The following is a 13,251-nucleotide window of genomic DNA, read 5'->3' as shown; positions in this document are numbered from 1 at the left end:
ATCTATAATCAATGGTTAGAATGTTAATTCAAATCTAGAAACAAATTGAAGTTATTGATTCCAGGACTTTATAGCTGACGAAATTTACCTAGAAATTTCACCACAGCGAGTCCCATATGATGATGGGCATTGGCATAACGTTACAATTTGTCGGAACATTTAGCTAAAACCTAATTTATCTGAAAGAAACTTTTACAGTGTCTTTAGTTTTATAACTTTTAAAAGCTTTATAATTTTTTAAAGCTATAAAGTCTACTGCTCTGTAAACACCTTTATCTTGGGTCTGTATTTATTATCATTATTTCACTTGATGTGATTAGCTAGCTCATGTTTCCGAGTTCTATTAATTAATTTAGAGGAATGTACGACATAAAATATACATAACAGGGGAATTTTGGATAAGAATCTTGGCACTTTTTGACCACTCATGATCCCAGGACTGTAGATTCTCTTTGTTGGTGTTATATCTTTGTTCTCCAGCATAATGTCATTCATGTCCTCGAACATTGTAAATGGAGCTGTTTTGCTGTATTATCCATGCGGCTGCATGCTATTAAAATGATATGGCAATATGTGCACAGAGGTCCATGCTATTAATACTCTATAACTACACAGTGGGATCACTATTCTCCTCAAAATACTGGGCTATCGTCCTAACAATGAGTCATTGTGAGACGAATGCTAAATATACGCATATGGAACGATATCTCGAGAACTGTATGATTGGTTTGGTAGCATTTACAATTTTATCGGGGCAAAAAAATCGTAATTCTTCTTCACTCAGCCTTAATCAGCTTGTGACTAATTGGGTATCTATTGTTGGGTATCTACTGTTGGGTATCTATTGTTCAATAATCCTTTGGAGAGCAGAGAGGTTATCGTAGGAATTATTGTGAAATTCAGTTACAAAATTTGCCCTACAAGATTAATAAAAAATTGATATTACAACCTTAATTATAACCAAATTTTTAAAAAGCTTTTGAGAACTTTTCGAATTTTTTCAAAAGTGAATCCTCAAAGACATTTATAAAAGTGCCAAAACAAATTACTTCTGTCTATATTTTCCAAATATGAAATCATTTGCCCCGCCAAATAATCAACGGTTTGGTGTATGTCCCAGCCTTAAGTAATTGATCTCGTCCGAATATGCATTTTTAGTGTGTCCATATGAGGCAAGCATTTTCATATCCATTGCTGATTTGTTTTGGTGTAAATATGTGTACTTAAACTTTATATTTTTGCCAATATTTCATATACCTTTCTCTAACTTATTACGTCAAATCAATCAAGTATCAATGGTTTGATCTGAATCACAAACTAGTCCAGAATGTACATTTTATTCTTGAAAATGTCCCTGAATTGTCTACTTTATTACTGACAGATTTACGAAATGCCGACTGCCGAGATGCAGTCGGCAAAAGTGTTGTTCTTCTTATTTATTTTAACAATGTTATACTCAGCTAACCTTTTACTTTCATATTCAGTCATGTGACATTTCAACTTCTATAACTGCTTAGTAACAGAACAGAATGTCTGCATCCGCGCAGTCAGCCGATCGTTATAAAACAGTAAACACGTAAGTGCCTCAACACTGATGAATAGTAATACTATTACTACAAATCCTACTACCTTATCGGACATAATTTGACCGGAGTCCGGACAATGCACGTGATCTGAATGGATATAATTCTAAACGAACATTAATACATTATCGCCCGAAGGCATTTCAAAAACCTTTTCGAAGTTTTCTATTTTTGGAGATCAAATAGTAACTCAAAGAAGTAAACGAGGAAGCTGAAGAAATTGATGCTATAATGTGATTTAGTTTTAGATAAACTTGTTACTTATTATAATTATATTAAACATTTTTATAATAACTTGTTTCTATTGATCCAATCATATTATTTACCCGATAGAAATTGAAATTAACCGAAATAAAAAAAAGATAATATCTTGGATAATAAGTTTGTAAATTAAAAACTTAATTACAATGTAATGGTATTCTTTTGGGAAAAGACTTCATTTGAACGGATAAACATATAAACGCTAGTACGTACCTCCAGCGTCCACTTGATGCGCGTTCAAATAAAGTCCGATAAGTTATGAAGATGATATTGAAGAATGGAGGACATTTCTGTTCGAACGATCCACATGTTTATCAAGCTTAAGTTGGGTGACATCACAGACGTTAGACCAAAAGTTAGAGATATTCAAATAACAAATGATGAGCGACTTTGTGCAAACTACTTGTGCTCGTACAAAGCTTATTCCAGATTACACTTTATACTCAAATTAATTAAACATATTTCTAACGATTGTGATGGCAAGGTTGGAATTTTTAAAATATAATATAGTAAATCCCAAATTTACTGCGCCCCAATTTACTGCGCCCCAATTTACCGAAAACCCCGATTTACCGCAAACCCCAATTGTTATTTACCGCAAACTACGCGGTTAGTCGAAGTGTTACTGCAGTGAACTGCAGATGAAGTAGGTTGCCTCATGATTCTATTATATTTATCGAGTTAGTTACATTGATAAATCAGCGTTTGTTTGTGGGTGATCCAACAAAAAGTTTTTTGCTCTACTGAGCACAGAGCAATCAACAAAATTATCCGTATCAACAAGTTTTCGTGATTTTTATGATAAAGCTTAAAATCGTAAAATAATTCACTTATTAACCTGAACTATTAAACGAACACGTGTCATGTATGATGATGTATGATATCCAGTTCATGATTCATTACAACTAAACAACTTGAACTATGCTATTCTGATTTTAATGATGTATCAAAACTCATGTTCGCTTGATCCAACAAAACTTCAAACATCCCAGTTTCGTTGACTAAATCGTAGAAAATACTTTCAGGTCTATTCAGAAGCAATGCAGGGTGGTCAAATTCAGCTAATTTACCCTCGTCGATCACCATTATACGGTCGCTATCAATAATGGTATTGATTCTGTGAGCTATGGTGAGGACAGTGCATTTCGAAAACTCTTGTCGGAGAGTCTGCTGGATCAGTTGGTCAGTTCGCTGAAATTATATAATTTGTTAGAAATAAGGTAAGGTGCCTAATTCAAGCGATTTGACATGATATTTAAAATATAAGATCTTAGTTTGCTACTAAGATATACCGACAATTTTCGAAAAATTCAACTCTGATCAACGAGCCAAGTTGAACAATTCATGATTTATTGTTCAGCGTTACAAAAATATGGAGTCATCCCTAGCGTAACCGGTAACACATTCATTCAGAATCGATGCAAAATCCCTACCTCGTCAACATTAGCAGTAGCCTCGTCAATAACCAGAAACTTGTTGTCCTTCAGCAAAGCTCTAGCGAGACACAACAGCTGTCTCTGACCAGCTGACAGATTCCCACCACCCTCCTGGACCATCATCTCCAGACCTCCAGTCTGGGCTGAAACGTACGATTTCAACTCTACCTTCTCTAGCGCGTCCCACAAGTAATCATCACTGAACTCAAAAAACGGATCAAGATTTACTCTCAGAGTTTCTGAAAACAAAAGACTCTCTTGAGGGATTATGCTGATTGATCTTCTGAGTTCATGAAGACCCATTTCTCTAGTCAACATTCCATCTAATAATATTTCACCTTCTGGTTCAACCATTCTGAAGAGAGCTTGAAGTATGGTACTTTTACCTGCACCAGTTCGACCAACAATACCTATCTTCTCACATGGTTTGGTTAAGAAGGATAGATCACGGAGAATGTAATCACCCTCAGGGTCGTACTTCAATCTAACGTTTCTAAACTCTATTACACCACTGGTAGCCACTTTATTGCTCACAACCATTGTTTTCTTATCTGTAACCTCTAAAGGAGCCTCTGAAGGCAAATCAGCAAACATATAAATCCGCTCCACAGCAGTCATCATGTTTTCTGTCTCGGTATATTGTCGTATACACCACTGGAATCCACTGACCATGTTGGTTATATAAACCACAGCCAAACCTGCTACTGAGGCACCCACGACTTCTTTGAGTAGTACAGTTAGAAATGTAGCAATTACACTGGTTAAGACAGTGAGACAATCAAGACGCAAGGAATACCAATGACTAGCAGCTTGAAATAATATCCAGCAACGAGTGTGTTCATCCCTTGCGTGGTAGTGCTTTGATTCGAATATTTCTATCTGAAAACAAATGATATTATGAATAACATAACCCCATTTTATGTTAGTAAAGTATTTATAAATACATTACCATACCAAGCACAGGAGGCATTATGAGTGAACTCAAAAGACATGTCGGTGTATAGAGTAAAAACCTGGTTGTTGGCACGAATAGTGGTCAATCCAGAAAGGGTCGCAGAAATATGTGACAAGATGGGACTACGTTCTGAAAAGATTCAATTAGATATAAGAAATTATAAAACCGTTTTATGATTGTTATATTTTGATAAGACTCGGGGAATAACACTCTATACCATTAGAATAGGTAATTCAAAAATTCGAACAATTCATATTTTTGGTTTTAAGATACGTACTCAATGCCTCAATTCGTCTTAATTCAACAGACGTTCGAAGGTAGTAACGTACAGTGAGTAGCAAAGCTGTAACCAACAAAACGAGGGGAATTATAAACCAGAAATTGGCTATAACTGCTAGGGCTAGAGATGCTGAAAATATATCAAAGTGAAATTGATCCAATCAGTAGATGATATGGTTGACGACATGTGGAAAATATGAAACTCTTCTGCGAACAAATGCGGACCGTGGAGGGAAATTCTACCTGAAAATAACAGGAACAGCGACAAAAAGTCCAATGAAACGAAGGAGTATCGTTCATCCATAAAATATGTGTCCTTTGTAAACCGATTGATTATCATTCCTGAAATATGGGCCATAAGACAATCAAATCAGAAAATCACGTCCTGGGAATAAGATAACATAAAAGTAAAAGTCTACAAAACTTGAGGAAAATTATCAACAAAATATTGCCTATTGGATTAGTGTCAAAGAATCTCATTGGGGATCTCAGAATTGCGAACAGTGCATCATTGTGTAGTTTTTTCCCTGATCTGAAAGGAAACATATCAAATTTTTATGTATAATAACACACGTTAACAGAAATAGAGAACTGAAAACTTGAAAAGGAAATGGTTGAAGGCAAAAAATTTATATATTTCATTTGTTACCTAAAATAAAAACTTGGACAACAAGTGAACTTATTCCTACAAAATAATCTTGATATCAAGGTAAGATAAAAGTCGTCCTAGGATTAAACCTGTATATCAGTGATAAGTAAACTAATGCTCGTCCAATAAATAAAAAGGCAGTGCCAATAGCTAAGCCGACATATGTTTGATATTGCGATTTATCAAATTGGTCCCTTTCCTCTTCTGTAAAATTGATTCCAATTTCGTGTCTATGGTTCAACCTGATGTGAGTAGCATTAGACAATTACAATTTGCATTATCAATCAGTTGAAAAGTTCACGAAGAGATCAAATTACATCTTAATTGTTTTGATAAACAGATATTCAAACAGATAATAGTCATAGGATGATAATGCAAATTCACAAACCATTCGATAGCGTACTGTTGTTGATATATGCTGAGAATTTGAGGCGCTACCAGGGCAACCAATAATATGGGAATAGCAATGTATCCGATACTTAAAGTTGAGTATCTGAGGAGAGATTAACAGAGTCATGTGCATGAAGAAAAGTTCTTTATTTAGGTAATAAAGTGGAAAAATGGTACTTACTTTGAAAATGGACACTTTTTACCTAATTTAAGCTTAAGTACTGACTTGATGTAAAGCATCTTGCTCAAGGTACCAGTCTTTTTTTCTTCTTCATATTTAGCTGGCTTCTTCGTCTCATCTGTTTCTGAATACTGTGATGAATATCATGCAAAATTGTTTACAGTATTGAGCGAATTCAAGCAGTAAGTTTTTATAAGCATACCGTCTTTCAGCCGACAATGTGTTTGTAATTCAAATACCTCATCAGATTCAACGTCATCTGGTCCACAGGACAGTTTTGAAGTTGTTCTGTTCCTCCTGCGTTTATTTTCTCCAGAGCCAAAAATCGATAATGTCAATCCTAAAATAGAATTTCATCTAAGAAAATGATAAATTCATCCAAAAATAAGTTCACAAAAAATTCAAAATCATCTGACTTTTAGGACGAAGGTTTGTACAGATTACAAATAATACACCACCTTTAGAAAGGAGTTCAGAGTAGGTTCCTACGTGGCTTATTTTACCCACAACTTTGGTTTTGTTACCATCAGTTACAACCTCTGTATCCATGACAACTATGCGGTCAACTTCGCTTAAGAAGTGAGTGGCATGGGTTACAAGAATGCGTGTTTTTCCAGCTAGCTGATCTTTAATCAGTCTGAAATTGTGAGCATTCAGAATTAAGTTTACATTGGTTCTTTACTCTCGTTTAATAATAATGTAGTTAGGTTATATCGGAGGACTCATTAGAGGTTATTTTAAAGGACTCATTTATAGAGGACTCACTTGTTGAAGATGTGTTTAGCACATCTGCTATCTACAGCACTTAGAGGATCATCTAGAAGTATTATCGGATCCTGCGCTAAAATATGTTATCGGGTTATCTTACTATATATAAAGCGAGACGATAAATATGGATGGATGTGTTACTGTTTATCCGTACCATTTTACTAACACCACGGCATCAACTTTAACGCGACTTTCCACAAAAACCGTAAAAGATATACAACTGAAACTTTTTTGACTGGGTCAAACGCTTTAATGGCCTCCAAATGAGCATGAAAAAATAAAAAATTGGCCAAGGAATAGGAGTTTTAGAGCCCAAAGTTTGGACCCCCAAGTGGTGTCAAAAACGCGAATTAAATAGGTCATAATTATTTTAGTCTCTTGAGTCTAAACACCATTTTAGGGTTATACGGGTTCCTGCTAGTACTACTAAACTAAATAACCTTTATGAAGAAAAAAAAACTTCAACGACTGGAACAACGATGCTGTTTATAATTAATTCAATCATAAGTTAGACTTAGAAAACAGCAAATGATTTATTAACTAACCGTAAACAGCTCTAGCTAAGTTGACCCGAGCTTTCTGTCCCCCACTCAACTGAGTACCTCTTTCACCGACGACTGTATACAAGCCATTCGAAAACTGCTCTATATCCTACATAGATTGATTCATTGTAGCAAGATCAAAGTTATTTAAATTTATATATGTTGAGTTAGGGGGCCCAATAAAACTATAAAAATGTAACCTGAAATCCTTATTTAAAATTGAAAATGATAACTTACTTTTGTTAGGTAGCAAGACTCAATACATTTGTTTAACTTTTCCTTATCAAGAGGTCTATTAAACAAAATATTCTCTTCAATATTTCCTGCAGAAGAAAAAGCAATTTCCCTTAGTACCTTTATAGTGCACGGCAATACAAATATTTCTTTAACGTCTATTATAAGAATGAACTAATCATTAGAAAATTCTTAATTTAAGAAACTCTCATATTATCATTAACCAAAATACCGTTGAATATCCAAGGTACTTGTGAAGAAAATCCCACACTTCCATCAATGTTTAGAATTCCTTCGTGTTCTAACTCCTGTAGTATAGACATGAGAAGGGTTGTCTTGCCACAAGCAACAGGTCCTACTACAGCGATAAGTTCTCCTTTTTTTACAGTAAGATTGAGACCTGAAATTAAGGAACTCATGGCATCGAGTTTTCATCGTTATTTTTATTTCCCGATATATAATATCCAGTGCCAACCAGACATACAGAGCTTGTTAATTATTTTCTCCAGTGTGAATCTTAACAGTATGATTACCTCGATGTAAAGAAATTCAAGTATTTTTACCATTCAAAGAGAAGACATCGGGTCCCCATTTTGAAGAAAAATTGTCCAAAGTTACAGCCATTTCAATGCTTTCAGTCTTGACGCCTGTTGAAAGAATCATTGATAATTGAACTGCACATTTGGTGCTCAGAACATGTTTTTCGTCAACTTCAACAAACCATATACAGCAAAATCCCGATTTACCGCAAACCCCGATTTACCGCGGCTTTTTCCTTTCTCCCAAACTCTGCGGTAAATCGGGGTATTACTGTAGAAGGCAAAGAGAAAGGCTTATTAAACAGTAAACATGTATAGAATCTTCACCTGTTTGTAGAACTTTCAGGCCATGGTTCTCTCTTAATTCCGGTTCCTTGTGTAGGAAACTCTTATTAATAATTACCTCATTGGTAAGATTCATTATAGCCGCTTTCTTGTAGATATGCTTTATCTCGTCGGCATTTAAGAAGTCCTGAGAATTGTGTAATTGCTATTTGTATTTTGTACGTATTCATACAGTAAAGTGAAAGTGTTTGCCAATTTTAGGTGCTTTGAACAAAACTGGCAGTAACTTGGATATGCTTATCTGATTATCTGGGGAACGGTAGAAGTTAGAGTTGATTATTTGGCACGTTGTAAACCTGTAGTGGTCGCAAAATTTACTAAAATTTAGATTCCGATGATAATCCGTGTTATCTTTCACCCTCGACCATCCAATATCATGATCAAACGAAAAATATTATCCAAATAAATGTGAATTCCAACCTGGATTCTCCTAAAGGTTGTGATCAGTTGAGAAAAGTAACTGAAGGAGTTTCCGAGGAATATGTTGATATAAATTTCTAGAACATTGATGAGTGACAGGAAGAAAAATATCTCTGATGTCTTCATAGGTTCATCGACGTACATTTTTATCTGCAGAGTACAAAGATCAGTTCAGTTTGAATGTTTGATCTGAAACTCTTAAGGTTCCTGGCCTGCGAAACCTGTGACGTTAACATAGATTCTGTCGATGATCAGAACAAAATAAGGAATGACCAAGTCACCAACCGAAATCGAGAGAAGCAGTGCCACGACAGGAATGACGTAAAAGATAACACTGTTCATCGTTTGTGTCAGCACGAATAACCCAATAACTTTCGATTCTTTACGTCTTATCTGAAGTTTGCAATATGTATTATCAGTTGGTAAGCTAGATAGGGGATGAGCAATTGGTTGAAGAGAATTAATAGAGGATCCAGAACAATAGGACCTATCTCGATAATATCCAAATATAGCTAATATAATAACCGAGCGCTTTTTTCCATTATTTCTTGAAAATTACAAGACCCACCTTTCCTACAAGTTTCTTGAACATAAGCTCCCAACCGTACATCTTTATCACCTTCATAAACAGTATTATTTCGTGTATTATCTTAACTCGTCTGTCCGTCAACACAGATGCTTTCTCCCTGAATCGATAGAGTTCCATTATTTCATAATTGGTCAATTGGTTCCAAACCAACTTTCAATTTTGACATGTTGAAGTAAATTCTTAACAAATAATTTTGTCAGATGAATTCTGCGATTAGATACACTAAAAAGTGCACACTTTTCTCATTTTCCATCTCTACAATTTAGATACCATGACATTACCTCAAGTAAAGAACAATTCTCCCGATGCCAAGCTGAATAGGAACGCACAGTAACACAGGTACAAATGCAGCTAGGGTCGAGTATATCCCTAGTTCTGTGTATATTGTAGCAAATGCGATCCCTAGAGCTGACCACATATTAAACAGTGCATTTGCCACCGTTATGTTCTGAAAAAGTTTTAAATTGTAGGTTACGTTATGATTGTGTTGTAAGTATGGAATAGAATCTAACAGTTAGAATCTAAAAGAAATCAAAGCTTAAAAGTCTTAGTATGAACAGATAATTCGATTGAATTTAAACCACCTAATCGGCCTCTTTTATACGACTTAGAACCGATAAAAATATCAATTCCGATTGTTCATTCACCAAAATGGTAACTACTTTGCCACCTCTTCAGACTAGAAGGTGTTTAAATATTGTAATGTGATACCCGGTGGCTATAACATTTCCATCGCAACTTGTGCTTTTATGCTAGCTTTGTTTTCAGAAACTAGTGATAGGATCGAGTGCCAGATCTGGTCAAGAAGGAAGAGTAAATCGTTTTATTGGAATTAGTTTATATGGAAGTCCTTTAAATATTTAAACCCCTTAAATATCTGTTCGTTTAATTGAATACCTCGTCTAGTCGTTGAGCATCGTTAGTGATAAGGTTTAGAATCAGACCAACTGATCTCTCCCCAATCTCCCGTTGTGTTATTCTGCACGCCTGAGGGGAATTATTAAGGAAATGTAAGTACTATGTGCTTTAATTATATCCTGTCAAATGTATCATGTACTCTGTACTTTTATTATACCCGGTCAAATTTAGCTGCCCTACAATATAATTGGATAATACAATACAAAAATAATAAATAATTGACAATCATATATCTAAATGCAAAGTTCTGATTGTAGGCAAGTCTACTTATTACGTAGTGAATACTGAATCAGCGCGGTGGATAAAATAATTGTGTTATTTCAATATGGAAATGAGGATGCGACAGTTGAATGACCCACCTTTCTATACACGAGGCCCGTTACTTCGACCCTTAAAACAGTTCCTAGACGCATCATCGAATAGTATAAATAGCTTCTGAATCCCACCATTGTGAACATCATTAGTAATAAACAAACTGAAAATCGAAAGTGAAAATTGATGGTGATTTATCGGACAGCCATGAATGAGGAGACATACCTATCATACCTATCTTCGTTCAGTTCTCATAATGTTAAAATATTGAAAAAGCAGACCAAATTGTTCTTATATTGCAATTATTACAAATCCCAATTGGAGCACTACTTGGAATAAACCTTCCTAGCCTATCATTCCAGAAAGTTTGTATTACCTGACCACAGAAGAGCAGTCTGCTGCGTCATTTCTACAACGGGATCAAAATATGAAGTTATACGTACAACTACGAAAGGAATTGAACATCTAAAAGCAGCCTGAAATTAGTATTATAAGGGTCGCGCAAAATCGGAATAAAATACGGTCAATTCTAATGAACCATGTTTATGAAGCTCTCCATTCCATCGTCAAACTTAACACGATCAACTTGGGAATTGAAATATGAATAATTGATATACCTCGAAGTTGAATGCTACAAAAAGCCACATGATAGTAAACCAATGTCTTTTGAGAAGTGTAATAGCAAGAGATGGATTCTTGGATTTTTCGGCTTCTCGAAGCCATTGCCTGGAAAGGATTTCATTACACATCACCGTCATCAATAATTTCTCATTCTTACGCAAATTTTGGACGACTGGACGTGTCAAGTTTCAACATATTTTATGTATGTAGCATAATCATAATCATAATGGCATCATCCGTCCCATCGTCAAAGTTAAAAGTTAAACAAACTGTTCCAGAAGAGCAGTCAATCGCTCGCTCTGTAGTCTTGGGTCGATTGGGAACACATCATCCTCTGTTAGAGGCCTTTTATTTCCAGTTGTGAAAATCTTCTGCACCCACCTGACGATCGGATCGAAAAAAGGATATTATAATAATTTCCAATCATTGAATAAATTTGTCGGGAATTAAGTCCTGTAAATATCAGTTCACTGCGTAATCTACAAAATCATAAGGAATAAAGTTGTATATAATATATATATTATATTATATAAATAACTGAAAGGAATAGTCTCACCAGAATGTTATTGAACGGAAGATCCCAGCGTTGACTTCAGGATTTCCATTATTTACAACCATGGCTTATTAACCTAATTTTTTGTTAAAAGATGAATCTATGCAAGCCGAAGGGGTAAAAAAACTCAATTTTTAAACAAACTAACAGCTTGAATAACTTGAAACAGTGAGCCAATGTACGGTTAAATTCTAGCCTTCATTATCAGGGACAAAAGGATTTCGCGGCATGTACGAAATCGCGAAATTTCCCATTCTCCGCGACAAATTTTATGTATAGTTTAATGTATAACCTGTTAAATTTCGCGGTATCGCGAAATTTGGCCAAAATCGCCGCGAAATCCTTTTGTCCCTGTTCATTATGCATCAAGTGACATGTACCATGCATTGCTACGCTAAACATTATAAATCGCGGTATGGGCATAAACCACGCACAGAGGATTAAACAGAACTGGCGCTGAGAATGATAAATCTAATTAACCTCTGTCTGATAAGCTGTTATATTCTTCGTCATCGCCCTAATTTTGTGATATTAGATAGGAACTTTGAACCGTGGTATAAATAAGTTGCAGCGATTGCAGAGCCACACGATTTGGTGTACATTTTTTACATTTTATGCGCAATTTTGCGATAAAAATCCGAAATTCTGCGGGATCGCATAATTCGCGATTTAACAAATATCCTGGCAGGTCAATGGTTATACAAAATGGGAATCCTGAAGTCAATATTTACATACTCAGTCAACTGTCGTTACTAAGTCATGATAGAATCGAATTATTTTTATTAGGTCTACGATGTGTTGGTCCTTTCCTGGTAGCTCAATAGCGTCAATTACTTTGATCCAGCCGTTCTATAATGAAAACAGCCTTCCTCTGGTTAAGTTAGTTATATAGAGTTAGTCCAATTTTTTTCGAATGGGTAGAAGAGAGACATGTTTTTTCTGGTAAAATTGTAATCGAGACACGACTGAGGTACTCAAAGTTCTATTCCAAAAGAAAGCTTTAATAAACGGTAAATCATCACAATATAACTATATAAGAAGAGATTTTGGAAGATTTTTGAAAAGAAGCACACCAGTTCCCTGATGATGTTCCAAGCTTCAAGCAGATGGTTAGCTATGCGACGTGACTCCATCACCGTCCTAATGTCAATCATCGCCACATTCCTGATTGTCTCCTTGAAGAATGTGATCAGTTGCTGGACTATCCCTGGTTTATATTAACTTATTAATAATTTGATCGGAGGTTTTCAATGCTGTGTCCGGCAATATACTGAGACAGAAAACATGATGACTGCTGTTGAGCGGATAAATATGTTTGCCGATTTGCCTTCAGAGGCTCCTTTAGAGGTTACAGATAAGAGGAGAACAGTTGTATGTAATAAAGTGGCTACCAGTGGTGTAATAGAGTTTAGAAAAGTTAGCTTGAAGTACGACCCTGAGGGTGATTACATTCTCCGTGATCTATCCTTCTTAACCAAATCGTGTGAGAAGATAGGTATTGTTGGTCGAACTGGTGCAGGTAAAAGCACAGTACTACAAGCTCTCCTTAGAATGGTTGAACCAGAAGGTGAAATATTGCTAGATGGAATGTTGACTAGAGAAATGGGTCTTCATGAACTCAGAAGATCAATCAGCATAATCCCTCAAGAGAGTCTTTTGTTTACAGAAACTCTGAG

The 13,251-nt window shown here is 35.5% G+C and overlaps 1 protein-coding gene across 1 annotated transcript; it reads right to left on the bottom strand.

Annotated features, from left to right (window-relative positions):
• Positions 1–2,555: 2,555 nt before the first annotated feature.
• Positions 2,556–11,695, bottom strand: LOC134819304 (ATP-binding cassette sub-family C member 4-like). The gene is made up of 27 exons (XM_063829191.1): positions 11,579–11,695; positions 11,293–11,403; positions 11,019–11,127; positions 10,778–10,877; positions 10,449–10,564; positions 10,069–10,158; positions 9,453–9,619; positions 9,151–9,268; positions 8,868–8,975; positions 8,583–8,732; positions 8,145–8,289; positions 7,842–7,925; positions 7,511–7,678; positions 7,282–7,367; positions 7,048–7,153; positions 6,500–6,575; positions 6,193–6,371; positions 5,974–6,074; positions 5,780–5,865; positions 5,552–5,656; positions 5,253–5,405; positions 4,967–5,046; positions 4,758–4,856; positions 4,513–4,644; positions 4,294–4,364; positions 3,278–4,159; positions 2,556–3,035 (listed from the first exon to the last, which is right to left on the bottom strand). Exons 1-27 carry the CDS (start codon positions 11,638–11,640, stop codon positions 2,769–2,771), a joined length of 3,951 nt encoding a protein of 1,316 aa, XP_063685261.1. The 5' UTR covers positions 11,641–11,695; the 3' UTR covers positions 2,556–2,768.
• Positions 11,696–13,251: the final 1,556 nt, after the last annotated feature.

Source organism: Bolinopsis microptera, chromosome 8, assembly GCF_026151205.1.
Source record: "Bolinopsis microptera isolate Bmic1 chromosome 8, MBARI_Bmic_1.0, whole genome shotgun sequence".
Lineage (NCBI taxonomy): Eukaryota > Metazoa > Ctenophora > Tentaculata > Lobata > Bolinopsidae > Bolinopsis > Bolinopsis microptera.
The sequence above is the reverse complement of the archived record's forward strand: the minus strand, read 5'-3'. Positions and strand labels throughout refer to the sequence as shown.

Bases quoted from the DNA above. Each gene is read 5' to 3' on its own strand.
- LOC134819304 (XM_063829191.1), bottom strand. From the start codon at position 11,640: ATGGTTGTAAATAATGGAAATCCTGAAGTCAACGCTGGGATCTTCCGT. The intron at 10,159-10,448 runs GTGGGTCATTCA...AATTCCCCTCAG, and splicing joins CGGGCCTCGTGTATAGAAAG to GCGTGCAGAATAACACAACG. The intron at 3,036-3,277 runs GTAGGGATTTTG...ATATAATTTCAG, and splicing joins CTACTGCTAATGTTGACGAG to CGAACTGACCAACTGATCCA.